Genomic DNA, 23,078 nt, shown 5'->3' with positions numbered 1-23,078 from the left:
GTAGTAGTAATTAACACTGCACTACAGGACTTTGGAAGACATTTAGAGTGTTGCTTTGATTATGCTTTTGTTTTGCTTTTAAAAATCCTACCTTGTTCCAAAAAGGATGAGATTGTTGAGTTTGGGGTTAGCCTGCACCCTCACACTAGGGACAACACTGAAGTAAATATAAAGTTTTAATTTCTGTACAGTTTTTCTTTACCAACCAAGGTAATCTTTAGTGATTGGGAGGTATCAGAGCATTGATCAAAGATAGCATTCTGCCTAGAGCTGCTACTTTCAGTCATTGAAGGATACCATTTTGGTATTTTGGAGAGTACCTTTTTAGTCCAAAATCACACATCCGGTCTATTATCTAAACTATTCATAACTTTCTATACTTGGATATTTCGCTAATTGTAAGGGAAGCGTGAGAAAAGCATCTGGGCAAATTCATGATCTGTGTTGATCATTGCCGATGTTCTGAGTGAAATGGTCATGAATTTTAGGAAGTGGATTCCCCACCACCATGTGAAGAATGGTAGTTCTGAGATAATACAGATATTGATTGGTTTTTAAGGCCGGAACCATTGAAAACCATATTTATGGACATCTAAGTCACAGTATTTATAAAGCATTGCAGATAGCAGAAATAAAAGCAGGCACACCCTTTCCCCTTTCTATGTTTATAACTGGTTCTTTTGATAGCAGGTTTATTTTGTATCATAAGCAGAGGGATAACAGGTTCTCATTCTATAAACTATTTGCATATGCATTTACAGACAAACACATTGTTCTGGTAAATCCTAATACCTCAAATTTGATATAATGATACCAGTTGCCAGGGGAAAATTGGGCCAGCAGACTTTGTTAAATATACAGGGAAATGTATTTGGCCAAGTTTTAATCACTTCTGTGATGAAATAGAGACTCATGTGACTCCTTAAGGTCTCTGAGATACCATGTGTAGCCATGCAAATAAGTTATTTCTTGGGAAATGCCTTTAATGATCTGGAAAGATTGTTCACGAATTAAAACTTGTTGCAAGTAGGGATTTAGACTAGGAAAACAGGAAAATCTCATTGAGCGCAAGAGAACTTCAGTCACAATAGTTATTTTTTTTTCCAATTTAAATGCAGTTATTAGAGAATTACTTTCGGCAGCCAGTGTTTTTAAGGCCTTAATCGCCTTCCTTACATATAATTTCTCCTTTGAGGTTTCTTTAGTTTGTTCTATTTGTATTCAAAAGTAGTTTGGGTCTATAGATGAACTTATTATTTAAAAAAAAATAAAATTCTTCCCCAAAACCACTTCATTTCCAACTGACTCTCAGCCCTCTGTGCTAAGTCAGAGCACGGGAAAACTTTTACGTTTTCGAAGCACAAGGACTAGAAGCATCTAGAATAGACACATAACCTGTTTGTCTTATACTGATATCCTGAGTGAGGTACCTATGAAGGATTATTCTAGGAACTGGGAAAATCCACTGTCATTTTAAGAATTCATTTTTGCCTCTTTGGTAAGATAGCCTCACTTCTATGCAAGGGTGGTGGTTGCCTCTAACCACATTCAGCATCATTCCAGAGTTTCTCCCCATCATGACTGAGGAACATCCTAATTACATAAAGGAGAGGATGTTGGACCTGGACCAAAGTCGTCCGACAGAACGCCGAAAAAAGCTTCAAATTCTTTAAAGCACTCCTTCCTCCTTCCTCTCCCCAAGGTACCAGCCCGACCCAAGATGGCTTCCCAGAAACAGGTAACTAAATGTTTTAGTTTAGAGCGCCCCCAACGGCGGGGGTCAAAAACACAGACACACACACACACACTCCAAGAAGCTTGAACGCCTGTGAACTGAGCATTCAGAGACGAGCTACCGCCAGATTTTATTTTCAATCAGGCATATCTGTGGTTGCCTACGTACCCTTCTCAGCCTTTTAGGACCTCCCACTCTCGAGAGACTTCCTGGATGGCACTCGCACTACCCTGCTGGAAGAGGCCGGGCGTCGGCCCTGCCATTGGTGGGTGGCAGTGTAGGTGGGCGGAGCCGAGAGAGAATGGACTACTAGCAAGCTAGATTGAACCGAGGGCTGGCCATGCTCCGCCGGAAGGCGCCTTGTTCTCCGAAAGGGTGAGTTGAAACGCTGGCTGGAAAGGAAGCACCAGGACTGGTTCAGGTAGGTTTCCCGCTCACTCTTGCTTCTCAGTGCTGGTCCAAGGGTCTTTGCAAAAGCTAAGGCTCTTAGAATTGGTTTTAATAACTCATTCTCCTCTTCGCTCCCCCGCCCCCTGCCCGTCCGCCAGTTGTTGAGGGATCAGGTGCTGAGTGATGCTCTGGACTGAACCATTCTCCTTTGTGAGAGGCCGGGGGAGAGGCCAGCTGCCGGGCCGCGGGGCCCCCAGCCGCATCGAGCCGCGAAGGGATCTGCCCCGGACGCTGAGGAGTTTTAGGGCTTGTCATTGCATTACTGGGCGTGGTGTAGATTCGAGGCAGCTTCTTGTTCTCCTTATCCTTTCAGAGGATGGAAAACTCCCCGGCTCCGTTTGGTTACTCCATACTTTGGACTCAGAAGTGGGAGGTTAGGGTTTTTGCGTTTTTTTCTTTTTCTCTTTTTCTTTTTGTGTGTTTTAATAATAAAGGTGGGTAGGGACGCATGGGGCGAGAGTGTGTAACTTGTTATAGATTATTAGGTGTAATTTCTGTTGGTCTTCGAGAGAAAAGAGCAGGCTTTTGGAGACTGTTTAGAGATGGTGGGAAGAGAGGAACTCCAGCCCTGCATCTCCATTGACAGGTCTGCAGAGCTTACTCGTTTTCTCTTGCATTATGTAAACTCTTCACTAGCAGAAGACCCCTCCCCCTGCCTCGGAGCGAATGCAATTTCTTTATTTACCTGTCTCTAGTGTCGCAGGAAAATTTCCCTGCCGTTGCAGCAGCTGCGAAAATGCAGCAGCTCCTACCTTTAAAAGTGCAGTCTTGCAGAGATTAAGGTCTTCAAAGAAGAGGTGTATAGTGGAGGTGTATAAATGTGTAATGGACCACTCTCTTAGTGACTGAGCATAGTAAGCCAAAAAAGTCAAAGACTTAAAATTGGATCTTTTTCTTTTAAAGAACGGACATAGTGGAATGTCCCAAACTCAAGCCAAAAGAGCTGCATTATCGGTGTCTTCTGTATCCTACCATCACACCAGCAGCCACAAATTGTTTATTTACTCTTCCTGTTGTTCTGAGCCTATCAGTTAAGTCAGGGATTCTCTGACTGGGTTATCTTTAGTAACAGCTGGGACACTTTAGATACTAGAAGGTGAGTTTGTGTTGTGAATAATGTCCTCTATTAGTGAATTAGATAATGTCTTCTGCTTAAGAATTTCTTTTGTATTGGTCACCACATAGGTTTCAGAACAAGTGTTGTCAACCTCTTAGGGCCAGAATGTGAGAAGCTTCTCATTACAAGTATTTTGGAATTACCTCGCTCCTTAAAAGAAAAGAGTTATAATAAGGAAAACAACATTTTCCACTTAATAAGACCTTGGGTTGCAAGAGTGGTATACCAGTGGGTCTGCAAGGCAAGATGAAGGACACCAGCCAAAGAGAGGGTAGGCATGTGTGAAGAGATGGACTTGTGGGGAGGTTTAAAACTCAAGTAGCAGGGGAGTAATGGATTGGAATCAAGGATTTGATGGAGCAATTTATGGGTGCTTGCACAGTTCCCACCTCCCCCATGTGTGATCTATCCTGTGCCTCTGGCTTTTTGATTTTGTCAATTCCCAAATTGACAAAATCCATTTAGACATGGATAGAAAATGATAGAAATCTGCTGAACTGATTGTGAATCACCAGGAAACACAGATCTTGTATTTCCCAGGACAGCCTTCTCTGCAGCACTGCTGGGTGTTGGGATGGAAGAATCCTGGCATTGTGGTAACGCTGCGGAGTTTTGGTTGTAACAGGAAGAATTTGATATGTGAAAGGTTGAGTTTCTGATAGGTAAGGTAGGATGGTGAGGGGGATTAGTCTTTAAAGGAAACTGTAGTACACATCTTTAAAAGGGTGAGATTTTTCTAAGCAAAACTACCACATAAGATCAATTTATGGGTGCCAAGAACTGTGCTTGCTTACTAAAAGTATGAGATTTAATATTCTCATCTGTTGAAAGACTAACATTTTCAAAGCCTTCAGATGGGTGCTAAATGCTTCACAAATGCTGTTTGTCCACAGCCCTGCAAGAGTTAAGCTATCTTCTGAGCTTACATTGAGCCTAGTACTGCGAGGATAAACAGAAGACAAACATTTTTCTGGACCTTCCACCCTCAGTCCTCTTCTGGGCTTGCATTTGAGCAAGTCCCTAGTCTGCAGGACTTTGCCTGACCTACCCTTACACTACTGTGCTGTATTTACAAATTTACCTTTAACATTCAATTCTTTGATAGACTATCATTTCATATGTTACTCAGTTTAACTTTATATACCTCCTCTTTAGTTAATTATTTTTTTTCCTCACAAAGTTTGTAGTCTTCCTTTCATTGTCCTGTTGGGATTTTGTTCACTTTGCTTTTTGTTTTTATTCACTGTAATTGTGCCTTTTTGCTTCTTGCTGACCTTTTAAGGGATGTAATGAAACTCTAATTTTCAAGATGTGGTTCTTTGGTAGCCAGTACCCAAGTGGCAGTTGTATTTCTATATAAAGCCGTTGTATGAACTGTTTACCGTTGCCTAAAAGTTTATTTACCTGTTTATTACATTCTAAATTTTATCCTGAATAACCTGTCTTCCTCTTAACCTCTCAGTTTTGTCTTATGTGTGCACATGTATGAAGTTGTAATTTAGTTCTTTCTGTGTTTTCTTTTTTCTTTTTTTTTTTCCCAGAGGAGTAATTTGGATTCATTTACTTTGTGTCTTTTCTAACTGTTTCACATTGCCTATAAGATTTTCGTTATATTTGTACTGCAGAATAAGTCCACCTCTTTGTAGTTAGTGGATGTTTTAAATTTAAACTACAAAGTGTGTTAGTCTCTGAGATTTCTAATTAAGCTGTTCTGTAGGTATTCTTTTCCCTTTTACTATCCGTAACTTTCTGTCCTTCACTAGGCTCTTGATTGTTTAATGTCACATGAAGCAAAATGATCACATTTAAAATATCTTAATTCTTGCCTTCAGATTGCAGCAGGAGGCTTTTAATAATAAAAGACTTAATTTCTACCCATTAACGTACATTACATGATAATCAGAAATCCACCAGGTGTAAACAGAAACTAGACTGGCATAGATAAATGCTTTACATTTGTCTTCAGCAGAGATGGGTTCAGGAATATATTCCAAGCAGTAGAGCCGTGTGGGGAACCTAGATAATGCTCTAGGCTCTTCAATTTCAGGCTAAATATATTCTTATTAGTCTGTTTGTAAAAAGTTCCCAGAACATCAGACTCACTCCTATTCAAATAAAAGTACACGAAAATTTCAAAGACAAACCAAGGATTTTAAAAATGACTTACTCTTAAGCATAATTATTAAGAAAAGATTGGGTTTGTCATTGAAAGAATGAAATATCCCTGATTTTATTTTCTCTGTACATTTTCAGAGAAATTTGTTGTGTATGGCCTCCTTTTATTTGGCATTTTCAGACTTTATTTCACTTTAAAAAGGTAATTAAATGAAATGTTACTGAAATTACTAGGTAATAATAGGACTGTGCTTCTTTTCTCCCCTGTATGTCAACACGTTAAGTGTGATAATTCTAATCCTTTTGATAATGTCCCAATATTCCAGTAATTAGTAATTCTGTAGTAATACCTTTTTGTTTTGAGAGTCTGTAGTTCTCCTAAAACTATCAGTACTTTTCTGAGAAGGAATACATATTAACTTAATTCTTGATTTCACCTGAAAGGAAAGATATTAAAGAGCTATAAAGTCTTTCAGGTCTCTCAAATTGTCTTTTTGGTCATTTAAAAACCTTTGGAATATCCTACTTTCATTTTTCTTTCCACTACATTCTTGAGGGTCCACTACATTTTGGGAATTGTTTCTTTGGGACTTGGGTGTTAAGAAGTGCATTGTCCCATTGGTGATATGTGAATTTCTTTTTAGTTTGTTCTAGAAGAAACCAGTGATTTCAGTAGTTTGGCTGCCTATTTAGAGTCAAAATCATAGCAGGAGTTTGTAGTAGAACATGATTTTATCAGGTATACGTCTGCCCAAGTAAACCGAATAGGAAAATTTTTCTGGATTTTTGAATAGGAGCTACTAGGTTGCATGAACCCTCAGCTTTCATACAGTTGTTTACTTTTCTACTCAGTACTCAGTCTTTCTCTTTTTTTTACCCCTTGTCTGGAGAGTGGAGCACATTACTCAGCTCTTTGTTTATTAACATATCAATTCTCCTGTAAATGTAGTGCTTTTGCCTGTTTTTCAGGTATGCCTCCTGGTGGGGCATCCTTTTTTCATGAGGGCTTAAATAGATAGAGGTAATGATCACTTCCATTCACTGCTTTCCTGAAAGTCGTGGGAGTCAAAAGTTGAGGCAGCTGGATCTAGCATGTGAACTACTGGGGAACAGCCCAGTCAGTTGGAGAACTCTAAGTTCCCACAAGCAGGCACTGTGAAGTAAATGGAGTACTATGAGATAGACTGTGGCTTCATCCCTACAAACACGAACATGATTAATTGAATTATCTGGATGTTGCCCTAGACACCAGTGCAGGTTAAAGTCTTTTCCGTGGGTTTGAGGTTAAAGGGTTGTACTGCTTTCTCAGCACAGCTGTACTAGAGTCCTTTCATCCTGCCCAGCAGTTCTGCTATTCTAATTGTGAAACTTTTAAATCTGTTTCAGTATCCCACCATTTTTCTTAGCAGATAAGCTCAGCCAAGTTTCTAAGAGTAATTTTGCTTTGAGAGAAACCTTTAGTCGTACTATTTTAAATTATTGGACAGGGAATAATAAATTCCTTTTTATTTGCCTACTGTGTGCCAAACATTGTATATTATCTTTTAATCTTCAGAATAATCCTGAAATGTATGTGATGTTAGCTTCATTTTACAGGAGAAAAAATAAGAGTTAGGGACGTTAGGTAACTTAACTAGGAGTAGGATTGTGGTCTGTTGGATGGACTTCAGAGCCTCATTCAATTATCCATTCTGTCTCCATTTAAAAGTTTAGGGCTGACCCCTGTGAGAGAATTGTCTTTGAGCACAACGTTAGACAAGTAGTCATCCCTGTAGCCTGTTAAACCTGTACCTTTAGCAGTTGTAGAACCTTGAGAATGTAAAATTTCTTTGTATCTCTGCTTGCTAAAAGGCAAAAAGAATAGTTTGTTTCTTTTATTTAGCTTAGTTGTTTTGAAGATAAGATTATGTGAAATACTTTAAGCTGTACAGAGGAAAATCACTTGGTCAGTCTTGGAAATAACACCATTTTTTAGCCAATGCAAGTCAAACTAGCACAGTAAATTTTCATTAGTCCCATGTCACTGGGGTCATTTTTTGTTCCTGGAGACACAAGTGTGATAATAACAGTGCTTTATAATGTGTCCCCCACCTCCCTGCACTCACTTTTTAAACATAAATGTTGCAATGAAAACAATCATTTGTAAATTAAGTAAATATTTATATTTTCCTGTTAGGCTGAAGAAATGTATGTATACTTGGCCCAGTTAAAGTAGGGCATGTAGGAGTGGTATGGGGGAGCATAAAGAAAACCATATCTCTGTTATTTAAATTATGTATAGATACAGATATAGATAGTTACTTATGCTGGGTGTCCAAAAGTGGCATCAATCAAGGTGGATCTATTCATCTGGAATCCAGAATATTATTTTCACTTTGGTGGCCATATGCCAGTGAAGAAGAACTTCTCTAGATCCAATCTAACCTGACCTAAGGGCAGTGATCCTTAAAGATTAGGATCTTATTTATGTCTTCAGACTTAGGCCAAAACCCCAGAGTTTTACTGGGGAAAAAAAAAAATCTGTAATGAGGCTGACTTAAAAATGAATGTGCCCTCTTTCTGAGCCATATTGGTATGGTGTCATCTATTTGCTTCTTGCCACAGCTTTAAATTGACTGCCACCGAGGCTTTATGGTCCCAAGCCTAAAAGAGATAACTAAAATTTCATTACTTTCAACAGTGATTATCACACTATAGAAAGTCTTTAATGTGTATTGCATGCAGCCCCTTTGCTATATGTAAGAGCTGTTTTGCTGCAGGTCCTAAAAAAGTGAAGATGTTTATGATTTTATAATGCCTTTTATGAATGTTTCTGGTAGGAAACTGCCAGTGCCTATTAATTGGTTACTATCTCTGCAGTCTGAGGGAAACCCTTGCTTTTGCTCAGAAACCTCCCCATTATATCCCTTCGTAGCCCTACTCCTAAACACCTTTGGCTGGAAGTTGAAAATGCATTCATTTGACAAAAGGATATCGAATACCCATGACTACCTGCAAAGGGAGTGTTATAAAGAACAAGTCGTACACAGCCCTTGCCCTTGTGGAACTTGTATTCTAATATGGGACGGTGGCGGGTATCAAACAATTAACTATGTAATCAGTTATTCAATCTCTACCACAGAAAAGAAGTTATGGATGTTACAAGAGAATTTGTAATAGGGGCATGTAACCTAGAGCATAGCATAGTAGAGTGGTTAAGATTGTGATTTCTCAAGCCACTCTGTCTGAATTTGAATCTGGCACAGCTTTTTATTAGTTGTGGAATACTAATATCTTTGCACTTAAGTTTCTTCATCTGTAAAATAAAGATAGTTATGTCAGGCTTAAGAAAATGAAATAGGTGCATACATTTTCATTGTTTAGGAGTGCCTGGCATGTGATGTACACTGTATAAATCTGGCTGGTTTTTTATCTGGGAGGTCGGGGAAAGCTTTTTTTTTTTGAAATGATGATGTTGAAATGTGCTTTGAAGAATAAGTAAGAATTAAATAGGCAGAACGGAGGGGAATCAGTTAGAAGGCAGTTAAAATAGTTTAGAAAAGTGAGGATGGTAAATTGATCCAGAATGGCAATAGAGGCAGAAGAGGATGGATTCGAGGGATATTCAGGAGATAAAGGTAGGATTTACAAATATTGCATATGGGTAGTAAGGAAGAGAAGAGGGTGCGTGGTTTCTACAGCCATGACTGAATAAGAGATGCTGGAGGATGATTACCGTGTGTGTGTGTGTGTGTGTGCACGTGTGTGTGCACATGTGCATTCATGGTGGTAGGGATGGAGGAGACTAGACAGACTACCAAGGAATTGGTGTCCTTGAAGTCATAAGCCTCTTACAGGGAGAGCTCGACAAGTGGGTCAGTCAACGAGGCTGGAGAAACTACCAAGAGCTACTGAGTAAGCAAGTGGATATACTTGCTGGAGTGTAGAGTTGACATCTTGCCCAGAGATGTGAATGAAAGACATAAGCATATAGATAATTGGTTGAAAAAAAGTAATAATAATTGAGGCTATATATGCGAATTAGACATTCTCAAAAAGAAAGTATAGAATGAGAAGAAAAGAGGGCTCTAGGACCAAAGATTGGTGAACTTCAACAATTAAAGGCTGGTAGAGGAGAATAGCAAAGGGGAAGTGTGGTAGAAGAGGTAGAAAGCAAACCAAAAAAGTGTGATGTCCTGGAAGCCATCTGGAAAAAATGTTCGAGGGTGGGACTGGTTTTTCCAAAGTCTTTGTGACTCTTCCTCGGATCCCTGAGAGTCTTAACTTAGATCTCTCGTAACTCAAAGTTGGATACTAGTGATTTTAGAACATATATAGCAGGTTTAAGCTGACTGAAGCAGTTAGTTGAACATGATCTTCAGACTCTAAAATCTAAAGTGTAGTTATTCCTGTTTGCTTTAAATTAGATTTAATATAGAGGAAGAGAGCTAGAGTATATATTCCAGCTCACAGGTATTAGCCTGCTGAAATTAATGAATTATTTTGGAGGCTATTGATATGAGTGGTGATCTCCTCTAAGGCTGATTAGCATCTTTGAGGTAGGTAGACTCACTGGCAAAAACATTTTTTTCCCAACTATATATCCAGCAACATTATTTGAGTACCTCCTAGGACAGTGGTTATATGCCAAAGACTGTGCTAGGTGTTTCATTAATCCTCATTAGTAGACCTGTAACTTGATCCCCCCTTTGTAGAGAGGAATGAACTAGACTCAGAAAGTTCATTTACTTGGTGAGACATAAATTTGAACTCAGATCCCTCTGACTTCAAAACTCATTATACCTCCATGTACAAATATAAATAAAATAACAAAGTAGAAGATAATTATCCTAAAAAAGTACTTAACAAAAATGCTATGAAAGCTTCTATGGGACTGATTCCTTTTTGCCTAGCAACAAAAAGTAGAGATCAAAATTGTTAAATCCAATGGACATTTTAAAGTTCTTGTATTATTGGATGTTTTTGCTTTGTCAGTATAATCACTTTCCCCCTGTAATACTTTGCTTTTTGCTTCTGTGACATTACACTCTCTGCTTCTCTAGCTTTTCCTTCTCTACCTGCTTGATAGGTATAGCTTAGTCTGATTCTTACATCCTGATGTTCTCTTGGATTTTTCTTTAGTTTTCTCACTCTACACCAAAAATCTCAACAATTGAGTTTTCAGCTAAGCATTTTGTTTAGCCTGTATAGTGTTTAAAACATTTTTTAAAAAAATTAGTTATCTACATTTGAAACTTAGACAATTTACATAAAACTTTGTATTTCTGGCTTTTGAAAAATCTGAAATTCTCTCAACCTTGGATGTGCATTTCCATATGACAACACTTAACTAGAGCTGAATAGCAGCCGCTCCCTTTGGAATGGACATGGGTTCTCCAGTTCTTCATGGACCCCAACATTCTCTATTGTCTCTCTACCAGTATTGGTGCAGTTTTTCATATACTTGCTCTGCTCTTCACTCCCTGGGTAATCTTCACTCTTAAAACTACCATTTAGATACTGATAACTCTTTCCCAAAGCTAACTTTTAGATTTATACATCCAACCTTCTATTGAATATCACTTCTTAGCATACTATAGGCAACTCAGACTCAAATGGCTGAATTCATCTTTGCCTCTCAACTCTTGGTTCTACCAGTTTTTATCTAAGTATAACCCTGCTTTGTCCCTTTCTTCCCATTGTTACCTTTTGAACCACATTGCTATGATTCAAGCCCTAATCATCTTATTAAGATTCTTTGCAAACAACAACAAAATCATCTTTTGGCCAACTTAAGCAGAAAGGCAGTTTATTGGAAGGATATTGTGTAGCTCACAAAATCAATGGGGATGCTAGAGAATCTGCTTTAGAAAATGATATGAAACCAAGTGAAGTTAGAGACATGGAGAACATGGCCAAGGTCACACAACTGAACAGTCTGTTTAGGATGCTACAGTAGAACTCTGACGTCTGCTGTTGCTGAATATTGTTTAACTGGTTGGTTTTGGGTCTCTGCATTAACTCTTCAAAGTCAAAATTCCTCATGGGAGTGTCTGCTTGAACTAGCCTAGGTCCTGTGTGTACTTTGTCTGTGCCAGGAAGAGGAGGTAAGCTTTACCTCCCCCTCACTCCACCCCCAGCTCTTTAGTGGGAAGTAATATCCAGCCTCCCTTTGGACTCTTACTTTGAGCTATTCCTCCAATATAGGAGGGGGCTTTTGGTTGCTGGACAGAAAGAAAAAATCGGCAAATAGCCCCACTATACAACCCTTTTCTGGACTACCACAGCAGCCTCCTAACTGCTTCTGCGTCCTCTGTTTTTTCTTCCCCCAAATCTATTCTCTATCCAATAGCCAGAGTTAGCTAACTAAAATGCAGATCTGATCATGTCATTCCAAGTTTCAGTGGCTCGTCATCCACCTATAAGAAAATGCTTTAACGTCGTATTCAGGGCTCTCCTTGCAGAGTCTGGCCCTTATCCCTTCAATCTCATCTACCTCCAATTTCTTTGTGACTTACACTTTGGCAAGACTGAATTACAGAACTACTTAGAGTTTTCGCTGCATGTCTCATGTTGTTTCTCATTGTTCTGCTTTGTTTTGCTTTTCCTTTTACTGTTCTGCTACCTGAATACCCCTTTCTTGTAGCCCACTTACCTTCTTCCCTAGTTAATGCTTCCTCGCCCATTAAGAAACTACTTCCTCGATACCTTTCCTCCTAAATTACTAGGTCCCTTTCATCTGTGTTCCCATAGTAGCCCCCTGCTATTTCATTACACATATCGCCTTGTATTATAATTGTCTATATTTGTCACTATTGTCATACTCCCTACTCTTCACCTTTTCTCACATATATACACGGATATACTCCTACATATTGTGAGTTCTTGAGGGTAGAAATCATGTCTTATTCATTTTTGGTTCTCTAATAGTACCACATTACTTAGTATATTATCTTTTCAATAAATGTTGAGATAGTGAAGAGGCATTTGTTATAGATCTTAGATCATAAGTAATTTTGGTAAGGCTCAGAAATGACATAAGGATGGCATAGAATGTGAACACAATAGCATTGGCTAGGCCCAGATGAGAAAAAAAAATATGACAACAGTAAGTTGTCTTTTTTTGTTAGCATGTTAAGTATATATGTAGAAAAATGGTGGGAAATAAGACTAGAAAGACAAAATGTTGTCTTAAGATTTATGTCTTAAGTAACAGGATACCTTTGAAAGTTTTAAGCAGGAAACTGATTTGACCATACTGTGTTTTAGGAAATTGGTAGCAGAATAGATTAGTAAAGGGAGAGATCAGTTATGAGATGCTTATACAAGCAACTGCATAATTCAAGAGGTGGCAATAGAAATAGAAGCGTCATATGTGAATCCTAATTTTGCCACTTAATTTCATAGTTGAATCACTCAACTCTTGCTGTTTTCTCATCTGTACAAGAGAGCTGACTTGATATGATTACCAGTCTTTGTCAGCCCTGAAATCTGTCTGTGATACATTGTAAGAGTCAATGGGACTTGGCAAATGATTGAACAGTGGATACAGGAGAAGGTTTCAGAGACACTTTTGAGGTTTTGAGCCTGAGTGAATGGGAAAACAGTACTGTTATTTACATGAGTATTAAATGGGTGTTCATAGCAATAATGGAAAATGCCAGAATTTTTAACGGCCAAGTCGAACTTCTTCCTCATTTTTGTCCTAGAATACTGGAAAGTAGGATTTCAGTGTTTGAGGATGGTTATATTTTAGGGGGAACTAGTGGTTAGGAGGTAAACAACCATTTTTAATAACAGTTTACTTAAGCTTGCATACCATCATTCTGGGGTTGACTAGTCTCATTGGAAATTAGAGTGGTCTCAAGTGGCATTGCAAAGTGGACACTGACCGATATGTCAAAGGGGTTGAATTTCAACAGAAATGAGGCGGGGTGGGAGACCAGGTTTGGAGGTGAAGAGTGGGTGTGTGCTTTGGCAGGGAGGGGGCTGGGACTTATTAGAGAGCCCCTGGGATTACCTTCTAGAAAGAGATACTGCTGTCCAAGAGTTGGAGTGTCAAAATGCAAACTAGCATTTTGGGTTGTGGCAGAAAGAGTGCTTTATCTTTTAAGAGTAAACTAAAAGTCCCCCATATTCCAGCAACTGGACTGACTTACTCCCATGATGGAGGGAAGCTGTGGTTCCTTTCGATGGGTAGCAGGGATAAGGTATAGTCACTACAAGCATAGGGGTTGACAGAGCTGCTTGAAGGCAGAGGATTCAGAGGGAGGCAGAGTTGGCCTAGTGTAGAACCCTCTCTCCTGAGTTTATGCTCTTTGGCGTGCAGATTACAGTGTAGGTGGTAGGGAATTTAATCCTGAGGACTAGTTTCCCGCAGCATGAGACCTTTCCTCTGGCCAGGCCCCTTTTTTTTTCAAGCAAGCTGCAGGCTTCGCCTCGGCCCTAGAAACCGGATAGGCCTCTCCGTGCGCTCTCAACCTAACCCGCGTTGGCGGGGGAGGGGGAAGCTCTTCCAAGTCCCACCCTTTGATCTGTTTTGCGTCTTTGCGCCTCTGGTGAGTGGCAGTGTAGTTTAGCCAATGAGGACGCGAGGCGGGCAGGAGCATCAAGTTGGGTTGCGCAGGAGGAGGGGGAACTGGTGCTGGAGAGACAGCGAGAGGGGCGAACCGGCCCCCCACGCCGCTGCAGGTAAAGGCACCTCTGTTCCCCCAGTGGGATGAGGCACAGCTCCTTTTCTCTTTCAAGGCATGTCCGTCCTTCCGGCCTGTAGCTTCCGCTGTAACATTGCTCCGACCCGGGCATCCACACCCCACCTTCCCCCCGCATCTTCCCGTCTTGGCCATCCCCACTTTGGAGGGCACCCCGCTAGTTCCCTCCCTCAAGTGCATGTACTTCATCTCCATTTTGGGGGCTCCAGTTGCCAGAAATCCCCCGCCTCTGCTCTATGGGCCTTACTGGCACCAACCCCGGCAGTATGAGCAGGTAATGTACCCGGGTCCCCGCCACCCCCACCCCCAGCCGTGTTTCCCTGTTCATCAACCTCTGACTTCCTTACCTTGCCTCTTCCCTTCTCTCATTTGAGCACATAATTTCTGTAGTTTCTCCTTTACCCTCTGAACATATGTACATGCTTTTTAGCTTTCATAGTTGCCTATTTTGCTTTTCTTGTTTATTCAGGAGGGCTCACTTTACCAGCCATGTTTGCCCCCAAATATCCATTACCCCTGATTGAAGTGTGAGTGCTTTTTCCTTAAGTAACTGGGGGAAACAAAAACAGAGTAGCCACATTTAGCAGTGAGAATGGTGAAGATAGAGGAAATGGCCTAGGATCTCGATCTTCTTGAGGAAATCTCCTGAGTGGCTCCAAGTTAAAAGCTCCATTTTTTTATGGTCTGTGTCCGTCCATCCTGATCCCTTGCTGACCCTGAATTGTGATTACATTTACCTCGGGTGTTTATTTCTGGGTTTCCCAACGTGTCCATGGTACAGGTTTTAAATTCTTTTAAAATTATGTTGGTGATTTTCATTTTAGGCCTTCTGCTTATTTTATTTTCAAGGGATTTCTCATTTAATTTAAGCTGCTTCTGCCCATCTTGTATTTCAATAACATGTGTTTATGTCTGTCTGTCGCTGATCCTGTGAAAAGGATACAGTTTCCGATAACAAGAGCTATACTTTGAAGTAAAATAGTTTGTTCTTTTATGAATCTTTGAGCAGTTAGAGGTTAAGCGGGCATAGGTGGTACTTTGTAAAGTGCATAATACCAAAAAGGGTCAGCATTTGTCATTATAGCATTTGTTCATTATCTTCTAAGAGGATGGGCAGTACAGAGAAATCTAAATGAAGAATAGATGTCTGTAGTTCATTTTATATAATTTTATTTATTAAACACTGATTTCTATTGCAGTGTTTCTCATCCATCATAAACAATAACTATGATAAACTCCCTTCTTGAGAGACCATAAGAAATCTTATCCTACCACAGAGGTATTGATAACCCTTCTAAGCCAAGCATGTTTCTCTCTCTGCACCCCTCCCCCCCCGACCCCCATGGTCTTTTATAGATCCTCACTAGCCAAAAAGATTTTGTCCAGTTTTACTGAATGAAAACAATATGTATTTTCCTTTTCCATTTGATAAATATAAAATTATAATATTGAATATACATTTTCAAACTTCACATACCTTCTATCCCCTAGTTGACAATCACTGCTTTGTTGAAAAGTAAGGGGAGATTGAAATGGAAAAGTATAGAGTAGAATTAAAACAAACTCCTTTGTGATCAGACAAGTTGTTACTGAAATGGGTGAGGGTGAGGAGACATGTAAAATAAAAGCAGGAGAGTGGGAACCCAAGAACTATATTAAAAGCGATAAAGCTGCAAAACAGCAGTTTATACTTACATCAAGGGGAAAAAATAGTTACCCCTTGAAGAAGGAGGTGAGATGAAGAGCTATTATATAAAGTATTTCTTAGTGTTAACTGGCTGGAGAATATAGATGGATGGTCTTGGATTTTAACCTTAACTGGCTAGCTTGTTCCATTTCTCTCCAACTTCTCCTTTCAAGTTGTCCATCATTATTCTGGTAATTAGTTTGGAATTATTAGTTACAGCCATTAACTTCTCCTTTTGAGCATATACATGTTTCTCTTCTGGGCAGTGGTAGGTCAAGACTGGCTTTGCATTCTCAATATGATAAAACCTGGTATGATTTCTTTATTTAGGCAGTTGCTTTACTTGGGATATCCAAGTGTTTCATATACTTGAATGCTTAATAACTATTTTTACTACCATTGTTTGAACCATGGAAAGAGAAGTCGTGGGATAGATGAGCTTGGTAGGATAAGCCAGATGTGGATACAGCCAGGATGACCCACAAATAGGAGCAGAGGGAGGGAGTAAAGAAAGTTGGAGGTATGTTGGGAGAGCTTTAGTCTTTTGAGAGTCAAGGACAACTTAAAGATGAGAGTTAGAAAAGAAGCAGGAGACTAGGATTTAAAAATATGTGCAAGATGAATTAGGTCGGTAGAAGTGAGTTGATGGACTGGGACTGAGAAGCAGTGAAACTTTGTGGTGTGACATTAAGTCCATGGTGAGATTTTTAAATTATTGGGCCCTGACTGAACCAGGAGGAGCTGAAATTTGGCCCCAAAATTGGGAAAGGAGATAAATGATAAATGCCTTAATCTTTAGAAAGTTATCCTTGAGTTATATGGGGATAAGGAAATATTTCAGAAACTGTTAGCCTTATTTCTTCCATTAAAAAATAAAATCTTCTCTGTCTGAGTTTGGACTCCTGTCAAAGAAAGGAACATTTGGATGAATAAATAGCAAGGAGTTGTGGAAAAGGCAAAATACTCCATGGAAGAAAAGGCAGGTTATAAACTATTATTAGCATAAACTTCTAGTTAGTGGAAACTTTCACTATAGTTTTTATATGACACCTAACTGTTAGACATTTAGTGTAACTTCTCTTAGATATTTAGTGTAACTTCTCTGACAGTGAATAAGAGGTGTGAAAGATAATAGGTAGCAAAGTAAGGGCATATGACTAGAAAAAAGTTGATAACTAGTAGTCTTGAGGAAATGTATAAAATTATTGAGTAGATTTTCATTAAATCAAACATTAATAACTTTTCTGATGGCCATTTTAAGTAACTTTGGGGGCAGGTATTAGATAGGAGAGGCTAGAATGAGCTAGTGGAATAGTTTAGCCAGGAGTAGGAAGTGATAGGGATCCTGGGTGAGATGTGAAGGGTATACATTACTGAAACAAAGGAAGATCTTGTTTAAAATTGGTGGAGGTGCCATGTATACTTTGTAATTTTGACTGATGTACCAACTACTGATGAGTGTTCTATTTATCTATGTCTGAGTTTCTGGGACATTTGCCCACATTACTGTGTTGTTGAATAAGGATAACTAAAATGAGTTAAGGAAGGGAAGAAAATAGTTTGGGGGTTGTGTGGAAAAGCCTCCTTCAGGCAAGTATATACTGTGTTACTGACAAATTTCTACTTTGGTGTCTTCTAAAAATTAGAAGAAACAGTCTTTCCCTGCTTATGAAATATGATGTCATCATACACTAAAAACAGATATAATTTTTTAATATAGTTTAGTTATTGTGATGAACTTAACTGTTCCTTGTCTTAGATTTTCCTTTTTCCATCATTTTCATAAACTTGAAGTCCCAGATGTGGATTTAGTAAACATACTTTCAATTATTTGTAGAATAGTTTTTCAAAATGGGGTGCTTTCTACTGTCTCATCTTAGAATTAGGGAATATGATTTTGTTTCTGCAAGGACTGAATGTTTCATTCCAGATAACTGCAAGCAAATATATTAATTCAATAAATATTTTTTGAGTAGCTACTGTATATGTGATATCGTGCTGGTTCTTTAGGGATCCACAGATAAATAAGACGTGGTCCCAATCATCCAGGAACTTTTTTGTCTCTTGGGGAAAGAGGAGCTGGGCCACCATGCAAGATTGTGCCAGGCTGTGCATTGAACATATTCATTATCATCATTGATGATATGATTAGTATGACAATTTTCCAGCAGATGGCAGACAAGCATCTTGAGTAGCAGGCAGATTTTTATAATTTACACGAAGAAATCATTTGGGCCTTCAGAGGGTATGGACAAGAGACTCATCATTTTCGTAAAATATTGAATAAAAGTGCTTTCAATAAGGTGCAAACAGCACTGTGGTATTTAAATGAAGAGAAGGACCAAGCCCTCACAAATTACTGTTGTTACAGCGACAGAGTTTCAGGGCTCACCTTACAGAGTAGAAGACCTTTGATGGTGGGAAAGATTTCAGCTAGAAGAGGTGTTTGGGAAGGGGATGAAGGTATTCCAGGCAGAAGTTACAGCATAATAGGCAAAGAAAGACATTCAGATAGGAATCACGTTAAGGCAGTAGTCTTCTTGGATTGGAATATAGGAAGTGATGCGAGGAAAGTTGGAAATATAAACTGGAATTAAAATGTAGGATTCTTTGAATTCCTTGCAAAGGAAGTTTTTATCTTAAATATGAAAAAGGGGGGAGGGGATTCAGAACAGAAATGCTATGTATAGATTAATTGATATGTTAACTAGTATAAAGTTTATAAAATTTCCTGGGTAAAATTATACCATAAGCTTAGCAAAATTGTACTGAGCTTGGGTAAAGGTGCTATTTTTGCCAGTAAGTAAAAGTATCTAAAATACAAGGGAAATTTACCCAGAAATTTATATATCCAGAAACCTTTATCACTGAAATGCTGCTGGTATATTGTTAAGTTCTTTCAAATAAAGAACCCTAAATAGAAGATGAATGACTGTTAAATTTCCTAATCTCTACCTAAGAATGACAATTGTAAAAAAAAAAAAAAAGATTAGAGACAGCTGAATGGCCTTGAAAGAAGCTTCAATGTGTGTAGGTATAAGTCAAAAAAGGGGGTTGGTTGATTTTATTTGTTTATTTATTTATTTTAGTTTCAGTTTTTTTATTTATTTAGTTTCAGAAGCAGAAATTTGGGTGTTACTTCTGTTTCGTCTCTGTTCTCAGATTACCTCTCATTTCCTTCTCTTACTATTTTGATGTGATTGGATATTAAGAGTAGTTAGTACCTAAGAAAGAGAAATTTTTTCTGAGGTCACCTACTTTGCTTATTTTCATTTGTCTTCCCACAGCAGGAGTTCCACCATCTTCCTCTGAAGACCTAGCCATCTTGCTCCATGAAGGTCAGGACAATCTGACATGCACTTGTTTCTTGCCTCTTTACCTGAAGAGTAATCTTCTTCCATTGTGTACATTTTTTTCTTAACAGGGGAGGGGAGGGGAGAGCCAGTACCCCCCCTCCCCTTCCCTCCCTAGACCTTGGGGAAGTACCTTCCATTGCTTTCCCAAGATGGCAGACCCCATCATGGATCTGTTTGATGACCCAAATTTGTTTGGCCTGGACTCTCTGACTGATGACAGCTTCAACCAGGTCACACAAGACCCCATTGAGGAAGCCCTTGGACTGCCAAGCTCTCTGGACTCCTTGGATCAGATGAACCAGGATGGTGGAGGTGGTGATGTGGGGAATCCGACAGCAAGTGACCTGGTCTCCCCACCAGAGGAAACAGCCCCCACAGAACTTCCCAAAGAATCAACAGCTCCAGCTCCAGAATCTTTAACCTTGCATGATTATACCACTCAGCCCATCAGCCAGGAGCAGCCAGCCCAACCTGTCTTACAGACACCGACGCCAACATCAGGACTTTTGCAGGTCTCCAAGAGCCAGGAGATCCTGAGCCAAGGGAATCCTTTCATGGGTGTCTCTGCCACAGCTGTGTCCTCCAGTAGTGCTGGAGGGCAACCACCTCAGTCAGCCCCTAAGATTGTTATCCTTAAAGCCCCACCAAGCTCCTCAGTCACTGGTGCCCATGTGGCACAAATTCAGGCCCAAGGTATCACCAGCACAGCCCAGCCCCTGGTGGCTGGCACAGCCAATGGTGGAAAAGTCACTTTTACCAAAGTGCTAACCGGCACTCCCCTTCGACCAGGTGTTTCCATTGTCTCTGGTAATACAGTGTTGGCCGCCAAGGTCCCTGGGAACCAGGCTACTGTTCAGCGCATTGTCCAGCCCAGCCGACCAGTAAAGCAGCTGGTCCTACAGCCAGTTAAGGGTTCAGCTCCTGCTGGAAACCCTGGGGCCACAGGGCCCCCACTGAAGCCTGCAGTTACACTGACCTCTACACCTACCCAGGTGACTTGAGTGAAAGGGGGAGGTGAATTTTGGTTTAGTGGAGGGCCCAGCAAGTGTCAGAGAGCACACAAGAGCTAGCTCTAGGAAATCCTGTTTAAATTCCATCTTTACTTTTTATCAGTTAGTGTTGACAGCACGTACTTATTACTTATCAGGTGGAAGCAGTTAGTGTTAACATATTTTTTGAGCTCTTACTACATGTTTACACTACCTAGTTGGTGCTGAACGAGACAGCCACAGTCCCTCTTCTTACAGAGCTCACAGTCTGCCAGGAAAGAGACATGTAGACAAGAATTCACAATAATGTGTGATATAAACTTTTATGAGAAATGTAGTATGCTATGAGAAAAAGAATCATTTTTTTAAAAATGTATTTATATTTATAAGACTTACAGAAGCTTTGTATATCTTTCCCTTGTTCTTATTACTAAGATTCTCCTCCTCCTACTTTGCCCAGTGCCTCCTACTTTGCCTAGTTTCTATTGTAAGAAAGTAGAGGACCGAATAGAGGACCAAAAGAGTTTGAGAGGGAGGGCGTAAGTAGTATTAAGTGGTATTAAGTAGGACCAGTGTAAAGAAACTGTAAGAAGGCAGATTTCAGTTCAATATAAAGACTTTTGTTCTAATAGATTTCCAAAAAAATGGAACGACTGCCTTAGAAGGTAGCCTCTCATCAGTACAGATAGAAAGATGAACAAAATGAATTATACTATTTTCTTACCCTCAGTTTTGATGATTCTAGGATGAGGAAAACTGATGTAAATATTTAAGTGTATACCATTCTTAAATAATGTACCTCTTGTAATTTCTTTAGGGTGAATCGAAACGCATCACTCTGGTCCTCCAGCAGCCACAGTCTGGAGGTCCCCAAGGACACCGGCATGTCGTGCTAGGGAGTCTACCAGGCAAGATAGTGTTACAGGGCAATCAGCTAGCAGCCCTCACTCAAGCCAAGAATGCCCAGGGGCAGCCCGCCAAAGTAGTAACTATCCAGCTGCAGGTGCAGCAACCACAGCAGAAAATCCAGATTGTACCACAGCCTCCATCTTCACAGCCGCAGCCCCAGCAGCCACCCTCAGCACAGCCAGTGACTCTCTCCTCTGTGCAGCAGGCTCAGATAATGGGACCAGGACAGAGCCCTGGACAAAGACTTTCTGTACCACTCAAGGTGGTGCTGCAACCACAGGTGAGACTCACACAGGAAGGAAAAATAGACTTCTCAGTCCCTTGCTATTACCCTAGGCAACCACTCGTTCAATGTGGGGCCAATCTAGATTGATAACTCTGAACTGAGATATAGACTTTTATTTCATTTGCCTATGGAAACCTTGTTTCAGTTATATCCTGAAAAGATTTGAGAGTTATTGTTAGGTTTGGGATAAGAGATGATTTATATAGTATATGTCTTTGAGCTGTTCATTTATCATCTTTTTCTAATGTTCTTGTGAAATAAAAATGGTTTGAAATATCCTCTCATTTGAAAAATAGAGAAATAGTCTTAAAGAGGTTAAGTGATTATCACACCTCCCACCCCCTAGGGAGATAAAGGTAGGCCAAGAGTAGAATTTGAGGGTTTTTTTGTTTTGTTCTTACTTTTAGCCCAGAAACCAGTATTGGCTATATTGTTTGAAATTTTTCTGGAACAGTGGACATGAGTATTGACATTAGGAGCATGGCTAAAGGATTTCGAAGTTTAGTTTGACACAACCCTTGCCTTTTCTTACCCCCTTTTCACCAAAAACCTTTTTTTTTTTTTTTAATGTCTAGGTTTAGTGAGACTTAGTCTGAGCCTGATTCTTGAGGAATTAGGAGAACTAAGTTTTAGCCTCACCTGCTTTCAGAGCTGGGGTGTTTTTTTTTTTTTTTTTGTTTTCTTTTTTTTTTTTTTAGGCCATTTAGCTATAAGCATGTTGAAATTTTAGTCTCTTCATTTCTATAGGCTGGCTCTTCCCAAGGGGCCTCTTCTGGACTTTCTGTAGTTAAAGTCCTAAGTGCCAGTGAAGTGGCAGCACTGTCCTCACCAGCAAACTCTGCTCCTCATACTGGGGGCAAGACAGGAATGGAGGAAAACCGCAGACTGGAGCACCAGAAGAAGCAAGAGAAGGCAAATCGGATTGTAGCAGAGGCCATTGCAAGGGCCCGTGCCCGGGGTGAGCAGAACATACCTCGAGTCCTGAATGAGGATGAGTTGCCCAGTGTTCGGCCTGAGGAGGAAGGTGAAAAGAAACGCAGGAAAAAGAGCAGTGGTGAAAGGCTCAAGGAAGAAAAGCCAAAGAAGAGCAAAACATCTGGTACCTCCAAAACCAAGGGCAAGAGTAAGCTGAAGTGAGTACTTTGCTATTCTAATGGGACATTTGAGAAAAGTGCACTTATTTTTAAATTAGTTTTGAAAGGAAATACTTGTATTTAGTAGCAATAAAATTCAAGGTGATCTGTCTGTCAGAGGGGATAATAAGGCCTTTCTTTTCTTTGTCCTAATGCTTAAATTATTTGTTAAACAGAAATTTTAATAAATTAGCATATTTTGAAAGAGAAACACTAAGACACAGGAAAGATCATTGTGTTGGAGGTTAAAAAAGTTGTGACTGTGTTTTTATATATTCTTACTGATTTGGTATCACTGTAGTGTGGAAGATTTCTCACTACCCCCTCACCCGCACCTACACTAGTATAAGAGAGCTGCTGGAGACGTAGCTGCCCTGTTCTTGCTTCTCATCTGTGAACTAGATAAGAGATTTCAGCAAACACTGTCAGTCTTAAGCAGTGTGACAGAACGATGGCTTGCTATATAATTCTTGTCACAATTGAATGTCTTCTCTTTCCCTTTCAGGTCTTGTAGCTTCATTCCTTTAGCCTGGGATTCTTCAGGCTTTATGGTGTAATTATAATAATGCTTTATATTTATATAGGATTTTTCAGCTTTTTAAAAACAAGTT

The 23,078-nt window shown here is 39.7% G+C and overlaps 1 protein-coding gene across 1 annotated transcript in view; it reads left to right on the top strand.

Moving 5' to 3' along the window:
• The first annotated feature begins 2,006 nt into the window (after positions 1 to 2,006).
• CHD8 (chromodomain helicase DNA binding protein 8) overlaps positions 2,007 to 23,078 on the top strand; it is a 51,816-nt gene continuing 30,744 nt past the window's right edge. Inside the window, 4 exon segments of the mRNA XM_039869874.1 lie at positions 2,007 to 2,156; positions 19,082 to 20,142; positions 20,957 to 21,328; positions 22,082 to 22,467. Coding sequence (XP_039725808.1) covers positions 19,300 to 20,142; positions 20,957 to 21,328; positions 22,082 to 22,467 — 1,601 coding nt within the window. The 5' untranslated portion in view covers positions 2,007 to 2,156; positions 19,082 to 19,299.

This window comes from Pteropus medius, unplaced genomic scaffold, assembly GCF_902729225.1.
Source record: "Pteropus medius unplaced genomic scaffold, Ma_sr-lr_union100, whole genome shotgun sequence".
Lineage (NCBI taxonomy): Eukaryota > Metazoa > Chordata > Mammalia > Chiroptera > Pteropodidae > Pteropus > Pteropus medius.
This window is presented reverse-complemented; position numbering and strand designations above follow the sequence as displayed.